At 36.4% G+C, this 17,161-nt stretch overlaps 2 protein-coding genes across 5 annotated transcripts; one reads left to right on the forward strand and one right to left on the reverse strand.

The window, feature by feature from the left end:
* The first annotated feature begins 1,068 nt into the window (after positions 1–1,068).
* LOC111986304 (protein OS-9 homolog) lies at positions 1,069–6,687 on the forward strand. Of its 4 annotated transcripts, none has more exons than XM_065773150.1 (8): positions 1,069–1,288; positions 3,527–3,606; positions 4,462–4,665; positions 4,875–4,946; positions 5,545–5,660; positions 5,799–5,865; positions 5,949–6,055; positions 6,200–6,687. In XM_065773150.1, exons 1-8 carry the CDS (start codon positions 1,207–1,209, stop codon positions 6,354–6,356), a joined length of 885 nt encoding a protein of 294 aa, XP_065629222.1. In that variant the 5' UTR covers positions 1,069–1,206; the 3' UTR covers positions 6,357–6,687. The 4 variants fall into 4 exon arrangements, with proteins under 4 accessions (XP_065629222.1, XP_065629234.1, XP_023873704.1 ...); XM_065773162.1 differs by having other exon boundaries at positions 3,530–3,606; XM_024017936.2 differs by lacking the exon at positions 1,069–1,288 and adding an exon at positions 1,874–2,085.
* Positions 6,688–8,597: 1,910 nt separating this feature from the next.
* On the reverse strand, positions 8,598–16,971 carry LOC111986303 (uncharacterized). Its single transcript, XM_024017935.2, has 11 exons — positions 16,530–16,971; positions 13,645–13,767; positions 13,411–13,507; positions 12,744–12,779; positions 11,959–12,146; positions 10,733–10,835; positions 10,158–10,339; positions 9,996–10,073; positions 9,642–9,744; positions 9,466–9,559; positions 8,598–9,143 (listed from the first exon to the last, which is right to left on the reverse strand). The coding sequence occupies exons 1-11, from the start codon at positions 16,829–16,831 to the stop codon at positions 8,779–8,781; spliced, it is 1,671 nt and encodes a 556-aa protein (XP_023873703.1). The 5' UTR covers positions 16,832–16,971; the 3' UTR covers positions 8,598–8,778.
* Positions 16,972–17,161: the final 190 nt, after the last annotated feature.

The following is a 17,161-nucleotide window of genomic DNA, read 5'->3' on the forward strand; positions in this document are numbered from 1 at the left end:
TATATATATATATATATATTAAGTTAAATGTAATTTTTCAATTTGAATTTATCTATTATTAGAGAGGTGACATGAGAAGAAATTTTTAAGAAACAAAAATTTAGGATTTGAAATGGAGTAAACTGCTGGGTTTAGTGTGTACTAGTTTTTAGGACAAAAATGTATCAAAAGTGCATGAGATATATTTAAATAGAGAGTGTGTTAATTTTTAGGAAAAAAATTTCTTTGGAATTTTTTTTTTTGAATCTGGTTGAATTACAATTTTAACCCAATTTATTTATTTATTATTATTATTTTTTTAGAGAGTTTTAACTTATGGCGTCTGTTTCTAATGGTAGCTCTTTATCATCAGACCAAGACATTAATTAATTTTTGGTATATGCGAGAATTGAACCCCAGATCTCTTATACAACCATCAGAGACTTTACCAGTTGAGCTAACTGGAACTCATCTAATTTTTTATTTTTTAAAAATAAGGATTATCTAATTAGATTAAGAGTATTTTTTACATTTTTTGAAATTATAACTAAATTTCTGAATTCTCTTAATATATAAAGATAAATTATAACTAACATATGCATAGAAAAGAGTAAATTATAATTTATATGTATATATACATTTTGAGATAGATTGTAGCAAAGACGAGGCAGGGTGAGCAAAACTAGTCCTTGCCCCATAACCATTTTGCGGTGGGGAGAAAATCAAAAGAAAAAAAAAAAAAAATTTTGTGGTGGCAGAGCTGATTCGGTAGGGGTGGGGTGTTTTTGCCATCCATTATAGCACGTGTGAGTAGTAAGTAACACTATTTACTTGACATGTTCATAGATCTCTTTTTGTGCAGGATTCCGATTTATACAATTAAGCCCAAGTCCAGTTACATTAATGGACCGTACTACATGACATTGGGTCTCCAAGCCCAATGAATTCAAGGAAACTACAGTATTTTAAGAAGAAGAGTTGTATTAAAACAGAGACCAAACGTGACTTCTAGTACTTGGTACGACTCATAGAAAGTTTCAGACGTGGCGGGATATGATTGGTTTGTCTGCGTGGTGTTAAAGTGCACCTTCAACCAGACCATCTTCAAGTGCAAAGGCCTTTCTCTTTCTTCGGTTCTTCCTAGTTCTTCTTCGGGATTTTTAACATTAAAGAAAAAGAAAACACAAAGCATTACAAATATTAAAAAAGAGAGAGAGAGGAAAGAAGATGAAGGTGTTGTGGGTGATCCTACTTTCATACACTCTGTATCACCATGTGTTAGCCGATCAGATCTTCCCAGCCCAAGTTGGTAAATCCTGAATTTGATTTCGTATCTGTTTCAACTTGTTCTAGAAAAATTCTAAATTTTTTGGTTCACTTTTCATCGATTAGCTACAAAGACTGTCTTTTTATTTAATTTAGTTTGATGGTTTTTTTTTTTTTTTTTTTTAATTGCTTTGGTAGAAATTTCAGGCTTTTATGGGTTAATGCGTTTCTGGGTCTATGGAAAAGAAAATCAAAAAAAAAAAAAAAAAAAAAAAATTGTGGTGGCAGAGCTGATTCGGTAGGGGTGGGGTGTTTTTGCCATCCTCTATAGCACGTGTGAGTAGTAAGCAAACACTATTTACTTGACATGTTCATAGATCTCTTTTTGTGCAGGATTCCGATTTATAAAATTAAGCCCAAGTCCAGTTACATTAATGGACCGTACTACATGACATTGGGTCTCCAAGCCCAATGAATTCAAGGAAACTACAGTATTTTAAGAAGAAGAGTTGTATTAAAACAGAGACCACACGTGACTTCTAGTACTTGGTACGACTCATGGAAAGTTTCAGACGTGGCGGGATATGATTGGTTTGTCCGCGTGGAGTGAAAGTGCACCTTCAACCAGACCATCTTCAAGTGCAAAGGCCTTTCTCTTTCTTCGGTTCTTCCTAGTTCTTCTTCGGGATTTTTAACATTTAAAAAAAAGAAAACACAAAGCATTACAAATATTAAAAAAGAGAGAGAGAGGAAAGAAGATGAAGGTGTTGTGGGTGATCCTCCTTTCATACACTCTGTATCACCATGTGTTAGCCGATCAGATCTTCCCAGCCCAAGTTGGTAAATCCTGAATTTGATTTCGTATCTGTTTCAACTTGTTCTAGAAAAATTCTAAATTTTTTGGTTCACTTTTCATCGATTAGCTACAAAGACTGTCTTTTTATTTAATTTAGTTTGATGGTTTTTTTTTTTTTAATTGCTTTGGTAGAAATTTCAGGCTTTTATGGGTTAATGCGTTTCTGGGTCTATGGAAAGTCTCATAGGGTGTTGTGTATTTGGGTTAAAGTAAGTGAGGCACATACTATTTTCTCATTTAGAGGGTTTATAGGAATATTTTGGTGATTAATGATTGCAAAACAAGTTCCTTTGCTTTGCCTCAAAATAATCCTATTGGCTTCAAAGGGAAAAACTTAGGTACAGTATATTAGGTTCCACAATTAAATTCACACAAGTATCTGCATTGATCAATACAGCACAAACAGTATTATCTTTCCTGAAGAGAATTCAATTCAATTCAATTGTGTTTGAATTTAATTGGGAAACTTAATGTACTGCATCTAAGGAATAGTACTTATGTTTTGTCCTTAATAAAAAAGAAGAGAGTAGGACAGTTCATCTATTATTTGACTCGCTGAAGGAGTCGTATTATGGCTTGTGAGCAAGGGATGTAGACTAGAGAGAAAATCTTTCATAGTAACTAATGGGTATTTAGAGCGTTTCAGAATTTAATTGTAATAGGTGTTGTGCTGATTAGAGAATGATTTGTGCTTTGGAGGGCCTTTTTTGAAGGCTTAATCGATTCTAGGGCTTTAAGTTAACTATATATGGCACTTATTGTTTATATTATTGACCTAGTGGTTCAAAGTATGATGTTCTACAGTTCCAAGGGGTTTACAATCTTGTTTAGTGTTTAAATGGTCTACTAAATAGGGCCAAGTTTTATTGATGATCCCTCACATGACACCAATCGGCTCAGTAGGAATTTTGCATCAATTTGAGAGCTGGAATAGAATGATGGATCATATTCTGATCCATATAGAAGCCCCAAATGTTAAGAAATGGCTGGCTGCTTCTGCTTATGCGTGCTTGTTTCATCCAAGACCAGTAAAATCATAGATGGTGCAACTATGATGACAAGGTGTTAAAGAGTGGAATAAACTATCTAGGATCAATATCTTTGAGCTGGAAAAAGGACTTTTGGGAACATTATGGAATGGTTCAGCCATAGAAAGGCTGTGGTAGGTGCTGACTATGTATTGAAGTGGCAGTTACAGTCCCAATGGTTTCAAGGGCCTAATGATTCATATGGGTGTATCAGTTAGATTGTTATGTGTTTCTTTCCTACTTGGTGTACAAGCCAGGTCTTCATGCGGAAGTTGTGTCTCCAACCACTTTTTCTTGTCTCTGTTATTGGCTATAATCCGAAAGTCTGGTTTCTTGTAATTTATTTCTAGCACTCCAAGTTAATGTTCTTATCTCTACTACAATAACTTTTGATCAGCAGGTGGCACATTTGGTCGCAGCTTCCGTGAACCAAAGTATAAGATTGAATTCCATCCAGAAGATTCACCTTTTCATCCTGTAAGTAGTTTAAAAGCCTTTTAAATTGATTTGTTGTTTGGTCCTAGTTAGATGGATCCTCCAAATACATTTAAAAAAAAAAAGTAGCCATTTTGGGTTTGTGGTCTGACTTTGGAGATTCCTTTTTTTCTTTGACTTTTTAAACTTTATCTACGAAGCATTTTTTGTTACTTGGATGTCACTTTTTTGAGTAATTACGTTGATTGTGCATGATGCTTTATCTAATTGACATGTACTTCTCGTATTTTCTTCGAATTTATTCCAGTAGAAAATACGAGGCATTTTTGTCACCCTTTTGAGTAGTTAAAGTTGATTGTGGACAATGCTTAATTTAATTGACATGTACTGCTTGTATTTTCTTCTAATTTATTGCAATAGAAAATATCTTATTAACAGAAGCCCAATTAGTGCTCTTTTCTGCTACCATAAACCTTAGGATGATAATTTTTATCATGAAAGCAGAAATATTTGTGAGGTATGAAGTGAGGTGGCTTTGTTCTTTTCTTGCAATAGTAAGTTTGAACAGAGAGCCATTGTTACTCTTTAAGGTGCTTAACCTTATTGAACATGGTAAAAGTGCTTTCCCTATGCAGTTATTACTGGCTTGGCTTTTTATTAGTCAGTGATTCTGTCAAGTTTTGCTATATGAGATTGCCTTGGTCAGTTTCTTGTAAAGATGGTGTTAGCAGATGACCTTGGGATCACATTTTTGGTTCACAGATTACTTTTTAATCCATATTTGGTTTCCTTCCAAGTTCTTTGTGCCCAAAATTTATTGTTTCTATGTTAATTTAAGAAGAGAAAGTACAAACTGTGAAAGTTTGATCTAATAATTGGGCCCGTTTTATTTGGCAGGATGATGATCAGGAGTCTGTGGTTATGCCCAATAAAAATGGGGAGAATTTTTTATGTTTTTTGCCTAAGGTGGAGAAAGCCAAGAGTGGAAAGCCAGTTACTCGGCACAACACAAGCAGCATGATAGTGGAAAGCGAAAAACGAATTAAATTAAAGACACCAGATGAGCTGCTTGAAGCACTGAAGGACCAATGCTTGATCAGAGTTAGTATCTGTCACCCAAAAACTATCTTGATTGTGTGCCTTGGTTGACTGATACTTTTTAAAGTTACTTAAATTAAAAATACTTGTTTCTTTGTTGGAATTATGTAGCTCACATTAAGTTGCAATACTTGTTTCTGTGAATTATGCCTGCTTTAATAATCCTGCATCTACCTGAATTATCCTCTAATGTTACCAAATCCTTTATGCAGCAAGAAGGCTGGTGGTCATATGAATTTTGCTATCAGAAAAAGTTACGTCAAGTTCATTTGGAGGAAGAAAAGGTATTTCTAAAGTGGCTCTAAGGTTCTCTTCTCCTAGAGTACTCCTTCTGGGGTGGGCTTGGGGCTTACGCCTATAAGCGTTCATCTACTTCTCTCCTCCTCCTTAATTACTTGGCCAAAAATAGATTCTCTTCTGTTATACTAGGCCATTATTTGTTAGTTGCTTTTGTCACTGATGTGTTTTTGGTAATACGTTATTAAATCAGAGCATGCTGGTTTTATGGGAGGAAGTGCTCTAATACAGTAATATGCATGTGATGAATCAAATAAACAGTATCTTAATAAACTTTTGGTTGGTGGTTTTTGGGCTATGACTGTAGTTTTGGTGGATCCCACTTAATGAATTAATTGCTGAAGCTTCAAATAGATTGGATTCATATCTGTCCAAGATTTTATTTTGTAACCATCCTTGTAGTGATAATTGTAGTAGTAGCAGAATCATTCTTAGCAGCAGCAGTTGTAGTAGCAATAGCACTAGCACTAGCTGGTTGTAAATTTCAGTTATCATGATTCCTCTATTGAAATTATTTGAGAGTGTTGAAGACCTGAAAATTCTTAGAATCATGTGCTAATCAGATAAATTTTTCTTTCATTACAGGAGGTTCAGGAGTTTGTCTTAGGTCAGTATGATGCGGAGGCCACGGCTGCTTTCAACCAGAATCTCTCTGATATTTCTGAATTGAAAGATCCCCACTCAAAAGATGCATCCCAAAGGTATGCTTTTATTAATATGATAATTGATAGGTTAGGTACAAGGGAAAACTTGTTTTTAATTAAAAAGGGGCTGTGGCCTAGAAAACTAAAAGAGGAGGAAGAGTTGATACTGATTATTGTATTAAATGGTTCATGTAGGTATCATGCTCATCAGTATACAAATGGAACCATGTGTGATCTTACCAATCAGCCACGAGAGACTGAGGTATGAAGTAATTGAAATCAAGTGGCTTTCTATTTTCCTTCCCATCTCACTCATGCTCAATCTTTTCTTGTTTTCATTTGCAGGTGAGATTTGTATGTGCAGAGACCAGAGCTATGATTAGTTCTATTACAGAGCTGTCCACTTGCAAGTATGCACTTACGGTTCAATGCCCAACGCTTTGCAAGCACCCGTAAGTCTCTCTCTCTCCATATAATGTGCAAATTAAATGAGAGAAAAATAGGAGTGTTTTCTTTTCTGATGGAAGCATATCATTTTATGGTGCTAAAAGTGCCTGGTGTTCTACATGGTCTGATGATCACCTTTGTCCTGGCAGATTGTTCCAAGAAGAGAGACCAGTGTGGCACACCATTAACTGTAATGTGCTTCCTAAAGACTTTAAGGATACAAAAGTGGGGGAAGAATCCAAAGAAAAGCAGATTCTTATGGTCACAGACGATGAAGCTCCTTCTAATTATGATTCAAAAGAGTGACAGACATTGATACATAGAGCTTTGTCAATACAAATTAAATGAGTCAAAAGAGTGACTGTTGTATGGCTCTCTGCTTTCTTTTGCATATAAATGTAGTAGATAGATAGGGGTTTTTTTTTTTTTTTAAAGAATATAATTGATCCTTCCGGGTTTTTGTTTAAGTTCATCATACTCTTCAATTAAAAAAAAAAGTTCATCATACTTGTGGATAGCTCTCCAAGAAGGTTCTCCTCTCTCTCTCTCTCTCTCTCTCTCTCCCCCTCAATTTTCTAAGAATTGGAAACCAGCTGGAACTGATAATGCATAATACAATACAATTTCCTTCAAACAAGTATACTTTGGTTCAATTTTGTGTTCTGACCTTCTTAGAATGATGTATTTCCTTTGCAGCCAAATAGCACTTGGTATTTACCTAGAAAGATATGAAAGGGCATAATTCATATGCATAAATGGTCATCGGATTTGATTGATGTTTGATTCTATGAAGTATCTTCTTAGCTTTGTGTAGTATGAAATGCTTTTCCTGTCATGAGCAGGAAGAGGTCAAAATGTAGATCAATTGAAGGCATGTCTGGCATTGCATCAGGAATGTGCTAAAAAAGTGCTTACTGAGATTGTTTATGAGACAAGCATGGCTGAGTTGCTATCTGCCTGATGTTATCACAGAGTAAGAAATTTTGTGACCTGCTCAAAATTCTGAAAGAAACTAATCTGTGATCTGCAGTTGCAGGCTATATTACGGTTAGAGGGAAAGCTAAGTCTCAATATTGCACCCTCAAAGCCCAGATTCCTGAGGCTTGATTTTTTAAGCAGAAGCAACTACAATCACCCAGCTCATGATGCTTGCTTTACGAGCACAAGCAGGAGCAGTGCGCCATTAAATAAAGATTATTCCTGGGATATTGAATCTCAACAGAGAAAAACTTGCAGAACAAGCCCCTTCTTGTGCTCTTGTTTGTGATGGAAGCCTGTCCTGTTTTTTTCATTTAGTTCATTTGACAACTTAAATGGTTCAAAGGGCGAAGTATGATTGCCCACTCCCCGCAAGTATCAGGGATTTTTAAAAAAATAACTACAAAACTCAAACAATATTATTAGTTAGCCAACGTTTCAAACATATTGTATTTTTAACAATTCGACTTCAGAGGAGTCGATTTTACTGTTCATATAGCCTATTTTTTGCGATTTTTTTTACACAGAAACCGACTTCGTTGGAGTCGTTTTCTATACAAAGAAGTCGACTTCAGTGAAGTCGACTTCTTTGTATAGGAAACGACTTCAATGAAGTCGATTTCTTTGATATGCCCAGCCCAAAAACTTACATAATTTTTTCGTGTTCTTCCTTTCATCCCCAAAATGCGCCTGGGTTTCTCCACTTCCAAGCCCCAAAAACCCATGAAAAAATCAAATCCAAAACAAATCAAACCCTCCACTGCTCCCGTGCTCATCGGGGTTTGGTGAATCGGCGCAGGTTCTTCGTTTGCTCGTCGGTGTTGCTGGGTTCGTCGATCAGAATCGGCGCCTGGGTTCGTCGGCAAGAAACCCAGGCGCCTGGGTTCGTTCGTTCTTCGTTCTTCATTCGCCTGGGTTCGTTCTTCTTCGTTCTTCTTCGTTCAGTGTTGCTGGGTTCTTCTTCGTTCTTCTTCGTTCGCCTGGGTTCTTCGATCTTCGTTCGTGACCGACGGGGACTTCGGTCAGACTTCGTTCTTCATCACACAAAAAGCTTGATTGGTTGTATATACTAAGAAATCGTCTCCTCTGGAGACGATTTCTATGTACAGAAATCGACTCCAGAGGAGACGATTTCTGTACATAGAAAATCGACCTCAGCTGCTGCCGAATCACGGAACAAGCACAGAGAAGTCGACTCCAGTTCACTCGAATTGTTAAAAATGAAATTAGTTTGAAAGTTTGCCTAACTAATGATATTGTTTGGGATTGATGGTTATTTTCTTAAAAAACCCCAAGTATCATGTGAATAGATAGAAAACTGATGACTTTGAGCTATTTAAGTTGTAAATACAGCTTTGCAAGGGTAGGTTTTCAGTTCAAGCAGAATACTTTCAATCCTTGCAGCCTCCATTGGATGTAATAAATAAAAATAACAAACTTTTATTATTGAAGAACTCATTGCTTTTAAGTAAGGATGCCTTGAACCATATAAGCTTATCAGATAAAATATAAAACCACCACTCACACCTAAAAATAAAAGGAAAAAGAAAATAACAGGGAACCATCACATCAGGATAAAATATAATGCATTGACAGAAAAATGATAATGTCATGACAATTAGAACTTTGATGTTAGTAGAATTCTAATGTACCATGACTACAACTTTAGACATCTAAGCAGATTCGATATCTACCATCCCACTATACACGTAGACACCAGTATGCAGAATTGCCTAGAGTTATCTTCTCATTAGCAGCATGGTGCCTTCTCACTGTTGCCTGCTGACTCCAGAATAGCCAGGTACTCAGATATGGCCTCACCTTCTTTAGTGACTTCAATGTCATAGTCTGTTAAAGCATCTCCTTTTGCTAGTTCATCAGCAAGTTCATCTTCCATCTCTACATCCCGCTTTTCTACTTCACTGGCAGTTGAAGGACCTCCAGCATCAGGAATTATCGGAATGGAAGAATTCGCATTGTTATCAGCAGAAATCATTGGGTTTGGCTCAGATTCTAGATTGCTGTTTGCAGCAACTGAGGGGTTCGACTCAGATTGTGAGAGAAGTAGATGCATTGCTTGCTCCATAGTGCCACCAACCTGAAGAGCTGCAACCACTGCACACAAGAAACAAATATCAGTTTGCTGCTTGCCCTAAAGAATGGCTACCCATCAACCCTGTGGGAGTGGTTTCAATGCAGGAAATTCCACAAATATATTAAATTTTGGGGGATTAAAAACAACAGTAAAATTTATGGTACTATATTGTATGGGGCAAGAAGAATCAGTAAGAGGGAATTTAATGAAGGCGGTTATGTGACTTTACTTCCCAAAGTAACAGGTCTTCTAAAAACGGGTACAATCAATGACCTAGGGAAAATAAACATTAAAAACACTACTGTAAGTGGTACTGCAATATGTAGCTCTTCAATAAGTTACCTCTTGATCTTTCAAAGCCCATAAGTACAAGCTGTTCAATTGCAGCTTCTGATGCTCGTTGCTGCCTTTTCCTTTTCCTTGATTCAATATCCACCTGGCAGGGAAGAATGTTAGCACTGATAAACGAATGAGATAACTTGAAACCAAAATTATTTCATGGGAAACTGCAAGGTGACCTGCATGGCAGAATTAGTTTCTGGATTTGTCAAATTATCCAGCGCCCGCTGAAAGTCATTTTCATTTCTTCGAAGGGCTTCAGCGGCAAGCTCCTTTTCAAACCTGCCAAATCAAGTGATTGTTAGCTTAACTAGTGACTATAAGGGTGTTCCTGCTATGCACCAATTTGGTTATGGACAGTAGGCATCACACTGAAGCTGCAGTTTAATAAAGTTCCCTTAAAATCAAACAGCAACAAACTATCCTAATTTTACACTATTCTCTATTGATAGTAAAAAAAATTAAAAAATAAAAGTGTAACATTCCTATACCTAAACCCTGAACTCTAAAAGTAATTATGGCTGGCATCTTACCCAATGGAAACCAATTCATTCAATATCTTGAGATCCACAGCTTTCTTTAAGGGAGTCATTCCATACTTTTTTTGCTCCCTGCAAAACTTTTGAGCTCTAATAAAAAATACTGACAGGAAAAAAGAAGAAGACCAGAGTTAAATTTTAACAAGTCACACCCACTTTATATCGTTTTGTCGCTTCAAATCCTCCTCTCGTTTTCGTGCTCTCTTTGCCTTTTCCTCAACCAGAAAATCAACAGCACTTCCAATATCTTGATTGCTCATTCTCAGCGCTCTTTTTGAATCACGTTCTTTAAACCCCATGCTCATAACAAGTGATAAGGCTTCATCAGGGACCTGTAACTGAAATCAACAACAGAAGATTGGAATTGAAATGGGAGAAACATAAAAAGAAGGTAAATATCAGAATCTGAAAAGGTGAGGAGGTTAGATTTGAGGGGAGTGGGCTGCTTCATCTAGGTTTGAATCTTATTGAGTGGTCTGCTAGAGATCAAACATTGGGAGTATGGAAAATGAACATCTTAGGCAATAACCAAAAAGTAATTTAATAATGAACCAGATACAGCTAAAGCAATATCTATAGTTAGTTATACACAAAATTTTAACGAATATGGTAAGTGACCAAATTTTTGTATAAAAATCATAAGTATTATGCATATGGATGTTGTAAATGCAGTGAACATTTCAAAATGATTTATTACAAATCCAAAAGCACTATTTACGCATTCAACTAACCTGGGAGAATTTTGCTTGTGCTGAGGTCAATGCCTTCCTCGATTTATCAAACTGACCACTATGATATGCCACCACCCCTTCCAGCAACTCCAGTCTTAAATGTCTATAAACAGAAAATTAAAATAAATTAGCTCACACTGCATATTCAAGAATCTCACAGATTCAAAAGTAGGGAAAATTACAAAAAACTACCTTGAGGTTTAGGGTAATACCAAGCGCATCCAAAGGTTTTTAAATATGACCAATTTGGTCCTTAAACACTAATGCCGTTTGTGCACCGTCTATTAAACCATTATATTTATTTTTTGTTTTTCCTTTTCTTCTCTCTTTCCCTTCAGTCTTCACTCCAGAAAATTTCTCTTTCTCTCTCTCTCTCTCGCAAACTCAAGCCATAAGGGTTTCAGACTCAATAAAGGACCAACAACTCTGCCACTGGAATGGTTCCAGATCTGGTTTACCCACAAAACTCATGCCATACACCACCGTTTAAAGCTGGGTGGTTGGGTTGTGATCTATGAGTATGGTGGCTGGGTTGTGATCTAGGAGGATGGTGAATGGTGGTTTCTAGGTCAAGATGAGTGGTGGGCGGCGGTTGCTGGGTTGAGATGAGTGGTGGGTGGCGGTCAGGATCACAATCAGCTCGCCATCGTGGGTATGAGTTTTTTTTTTTTAAATTTTTTTTGATAGATATGAATCATGTGATGTTGGATGGCTGGGATTGAGGAGGATAAATGGGTAGTGATAAGTGGTGCCGTGGTGGACGGTGGTTGCTGGGTCACATGATGCTTGCCGTTGTGGCCCTTGTGGGTCTGGGTTTTGTTTTGAATTTTTTTTGATTTGGGTCAAATGAGACTATGTATGGTTTTGGAAAATGAGTACTAGTTTAGTGAGCTTTTTTTTTTTTTGAATGTTTCTTAAATACATGGTCATGTATAACCTCTGGATACTGATTTGAGAGAGAGCGAGAGAGAGAGAGAGAGAGAGAGAGAGAGAGAGAGAGGTGTTTATGTTCTGGGAAAAGAAGAGAGAAAATGAAGAAATGAAGAATATAAATGAACTAGAAAGTTGTTTGGGAGAGAGTTAACAAACAGCATTACACAGTGTTAGTGTTAAAGGACCAAATTGGTCATTTTCAAACCTTTGGATGTGCTTGGTATTACCCCTAACCTCAGGGTAGGTCACTGCAATTTACCCTGAAAAGTAAAAGCATACATATGAATACTCACATTGCAAGCTCTGGATGGCGACCAGCTTGGAGGAGTGTGACACGAGAGGAGTCCTTCCCATGAGCACGTTCAATTCCTTCTCTAGCCTTTTCCAGGCGTGCTCCTGCCACTGAGAGCCATCTGATGTCTCGAAGCATGAAATAGCACCACACCATGTCTATTTGCAGTATTGGGACATTGTCAATCAGCTGAACAGTAAACGAGACATCAACATAAAACAGAGGATATTCTATAACAACAAAGAAACTGAAATTTTCTCAAGAGTTTTGAATGTCAACAACATGAAATTGATGATGTTACATTTACAGACTCTACAAAGAATTCAACATGCCATAATTTACTTAGGGTGGCTTTAAGTATTTTCAAATTCTAAGATGCACAAAGTAACTTAGGTCTCGTTGAGTGAAATTTGAGAATTAGCTCATGAAAGCTTAGGTATTCAACTATTTACAATTGGTGCATAATCAAATGTAAAGACAAATAAGAAGAAATACATTTATTTTTGCTTTGCTTAAAAACCCAAGCAAACATATTTCCTTGAATTTTCAAAAACTCAACTTTGACTCTGATGGTCACAAGCAATTTATATACAAAAATGTGTGTTCTGCAAGCAGCTCAGCCAAATGGTTTCCTTTAAAATGCAGTAACTCAGAGCAAATTTCAGCTCTTTCAACTAAATGAAAAAAGACACCGCACCACAAATGGCTCACAAAGTCATTTGTCATCAATAATTTTAATTCTATCAACAGACCTTATTAATATAGAAGAAAGAACAGCTCACTCACCTCAATGACCTTTGAATTGCACAGAGAGAAAGCCTCCTACAAGAAAGAATTAAGCCAACTGTGATTATTCACAGGAAAATACTTTACTGAACATTGCCATAACCAACTTCCCATGCAAACAGGACAAAAAGTGGTTAGTGTAAGGTTAAAAATTATCAATTAATCAAGATTCAGGGAAAAAAAAAAAAGGAAAGAGAGGAGATTGTCAATGATTAAGATGGGTATGCATGATAATATATGATTACTGAAAAAAATCACAAACAACTGATAAGGGGCGAAAACCTTAGAAAGGGTTTAAACTTTAGAGCCAATACATATCCCCCATGGTCATAAACTGAAGTACTTACTAAAAATTGCATTTGATTAGTTCGTTTTGACATAGATCTCAAGAGATGCATCAAATGACAACTGTTGGGGGGTACTCTTAGGTAGTCAAAGAATATACAGCATTGCATTTTTTTAGTCCCTTTAAGAGAGAGAGAGAGAGAGAGAGAGAGAGAGAGAGAGGGGTAACTCTTTTCAGATTTTAAAAATCCAAAATTCAAAATCATGGAAAGCACATCAGATTAATTTTATTATTCCTTACAAGATTCTACCATGTTAAAAAATCTACTATGCAACTAATTCAATCGCATTAACCATTTACAAAAATACAACTGCAACTGACCTCTCCCATGGTAAGCACTTCTAATGCATCTTTGTAATTCTCCCTCCTAATTAGTTGCTTTGCATTTGTGTGAAGCATCAGGCCCATCATGACTGCCCTGTAACATAATAGCCCAAATCTTCAGCATCGAGAATGGGATCATAGACCCTTTAAATACCTCAACAAAGGAATTACTTGTTCACATCTAGCAGCACTTTCAAAATATTACAAGCTAAATCTAATTATTTATCATACCGCTGATCAGTTTCAGATCCCAAATGTACTGTCTTTCCACTTTGATCTTCAAGTTCTATATTGAAGTCTTCAATTGGTAATGAACCATCTGCATGCCTTTTGGCCAGTGCTGTGGCAGCTGCCCTGTTGTGATAGAGACACCAACCACAAAATATGTAAACAAAAAGGAGCTGCCAACAAGTTAGAAAGAAGAAGAGATGCACACAAAGCAACAAAATAAACAACAGATGGATCTCTATGATGCAGGGAGAGCAGCAAAAATTATCTCAAATTTTTACTTATTTGAGATACCTGATCTCATATTTGAATTTTTGACTTGCATGGAGTGAAATAGCCTAATATGATGGTGCTTTCAATAGATCAAGATAAGGCTGTATCATTTGTTCCATCCATTGATTTTATCAATCCATTTAAATTTAATATGGTGGAACAGAAAGCTTTTTTGTTCTTACCACAACTAGAAGTTCTTCAATAGTTGTTGCAAGTGTCAAGTGCAAAAGTTCAAATTCTTAAACGCATCAAAATTCAAGGTAAAGTTTTCTTCAATCAAGGGAGAATGATGCGGAGAAAGAAGCCAGAATTAGTTCAAATTTTATTGTCTCAAATGTTACTTATTTGAGATACCTAATGTCATATTTGAAAATGGACTTTCATGTTGTTGAGGATTTTATGGAAGGTAATTTTGATTCAATGAACTCTTGAAGCTTTTTAAAAAGAGGCTCCAGGAATAGGTTTGAGTAGTGAATTTTGAACAGTATTTCTGTTCAGAGATGTTTCTCTATAGCTTGGTGGTGATTCCAAGCACCCTTAGGCAGTATAATGAAGTCTACGGTTTTTTTTTTTTTTTTTTTGATAAGTAAGAAAGAAGTATATTCAAGAAACTACCTCATGAAAACAACATAAGGCAGGCAAAGGATACAAGGGAGGAAACAAACAGAGAAACAACAAAACAAACAACAACCAACAAAAAACTAAGAACAAAGAAGAGAATTGAGGAACAAAGGGAGAGAGCCACTAGAGGTGAGTCTACGGTTTTTATTTATTCATTTAAATTCTTATTTTTGCTTGTTCAGTGTGCATCATCTTTTCCTTTGGCCATCAACAAGGAAAAATCAAATTATGTATGCCCACCAATATAAACCTAAAAGATTAGGTGTTACAATCATGTTACAGATAATGCAATCCAATTATAGTTGGACCTTGTTGCAATGGAATGTGCCCTTTGTCCAAGCCATGTGTTGTGGGTTTGAGCCAAGTATCAGCCTTTCCAAAATTGGAGGAAAGAATGTTTACTGATCACCCCTCCTAGACGCTTACAGAAGTAGGAGACTGTTGCGCAGTATACAATCTTTTAGATAATGCAAGTCAGTAAATGAATTGCTATAAAATCATATCAAGGAAGGGGGGGAGGGGGGAAAGCAAGGAATGGAAAGGCCCATTATGTCTATGTGTCCTATTTTTGGTCCTTTAGTCAAGAGTATGTCGTTAATTTAAGGCATGAGGCAATGCTGCAGATAAAGAGTACCCTATGAAGAAACTTACACGTGGCAATTGATTAAAAATATTGGGCCATGCTTGGCAAGTCAGGGAGAAATATATAAGGTCATAGTGCACTAGATTGGTCAATCAACCAGCTTTCTCTGATGTTTTCCAGAGCATTTGCACAAATTATCAAGTCTTAAAAAATATTTTTCAGTTACTCCTTTTGCAATTAACAGGTTCTTGGAAAACATACTATTGCAGTAGGTTTAATCCAAGGCAGCCTAAAAAACATTGAACTATTGTACTAGGTCCAAGGACCAGGTATATCAACGTACAGAACAACCTACCTATTCACCTAAGGTAACGCTTTGTTAACCATATTAACAGGAGCATATGATCTTAAATTTAGAACATAAAAGTAGCACCTTTGAGTTTGGCTGCAAAGCAAAGTTGAGGGGAAAAGAAGATTTTCATTATTTTACAAATAAAAGAGTAAAATGACAACTTTCACTCAACTGTGTATAATAAAACAATTAGGCCTAGTAGTGAAAAGTTTCTTATGCTTTTATACCAAAACAACACCAAAAAGAACATTCAAAACCATATTTCTTTTTAACAGATTCTACAGCACCAGAAAATTATGCAAATACCAGAACAAAAACCTCCAAGTTCACTGAAATTTTACAGTGTTTCTTCAGAAATTTTAGTCCTTAAATTGAGAACAACCATAAAAATAGTTATGCACTATAACTCAATTTTCTTTAAGCAATTCAATTCCCAAGTCACAGTGTAATGTAAATTTCATTAATCCATCGAAACTAACAATCCAAAAGACAACAAAACAAATAATGGAGAGAAACGTTGCAACCCCTATAAACCCAACAAATAGATAAAACCTGAATTAGAACTTAAGTTGCCAGCTAAATATTAAACAAGGAACACTTGCTCATTGAAAAACCAGAAATCCATTATACCAAGAAAACGAATTAAAGATAGAGAGTGTGAGTTAATCACCAATATAAAAAATTGATAAACATTTACTCTCTCTCTATCAAATGCAATGACCAGAACACATTACCTACAAAAACACAAAAGCAGAAAAACATTCTATTTTCATCAAAATCAACAAATTCATGATCACAAAGCACAATCTAAACGCATTGCGAAGCAACCACAAACAATCAAAACAACATACGTTCTCGTCAAAGTCAAAATCAAAATCATTTCCTACAAACGCAAAAGCATAAGAACATCTCCTTTTCATCAAAACCAACAAAACCCATGATCACAAACCAAACGCAAGCCAAGCACCCACAAAAAACTCAAACAACACACATTCTCGTCAAAATTAAGAAAACCCATGATCAAAAAAAGCAATCACAACAGCTTGGAAAAATACTCACTTGACTCGGCTGAGTCTGTTAGAGCGTTCCTCCTCAGCCATCAACTCCACCCCCAACGACTTTCCCTCCTTAACACAGACCCGACTGGCAAGTATCTTAGCGTTGTTCTTGACACCCAACTGGGTCAACTTCTCAGTCCCATCGCCATCTTTCAAGACCTTGCCTGCGCATATGAGATTGATCGACTCAGCCCCACAGCTTGATCGCTTTGCCACCTCTTCTCTCAACATGGGTACAGTCCATTCCTCCAATTCAACCTCTAGTATGCCTGCCCATGTGCCTGCTATCTTCAGTTTCGCCATCGAGAAAAGACACTCAGTCAGAGAGGATTTAGTGTGTTTGGATAGGCCTTAGCCTTATATGTGAGTCGTTGAGAGAACAAAGCTACAAGGAATTTGCTTGGGGATTAAGTTAAGTCAATAGCTGTGTATTTGGAAACTACTATGATATGCTTTTGCTTTTTAGTTTTTACTACTTTATACAGTGTTTGTGATGTGTCACAACGCACCAGTCATTAGCCGCCAAGAAAGTAAGAACCAATATGCTTCCTTTGCGTTGTCAGTCCTCCAAGACAACCCAAAAAAAAGCACAAAAAGCCATATATATATATATATATATCATAATCTAAGATC

The sequence above is a fragment of the Quercus suber genome, unplaced genomic scaffold (genome assembly GCF_002906115.3).
Source record: "Quercus suber isolate HL8 unplaced genomic scaffold, Cork oak 2.0 scaffold_6, whole genome shotgun sequence".
Lineage (NCBI taxonomy): Eukaryota > Viridiplantae > Streptophyta > Magnoliopsida > Fagales > Fagaceae > Quercus > Quercus suber.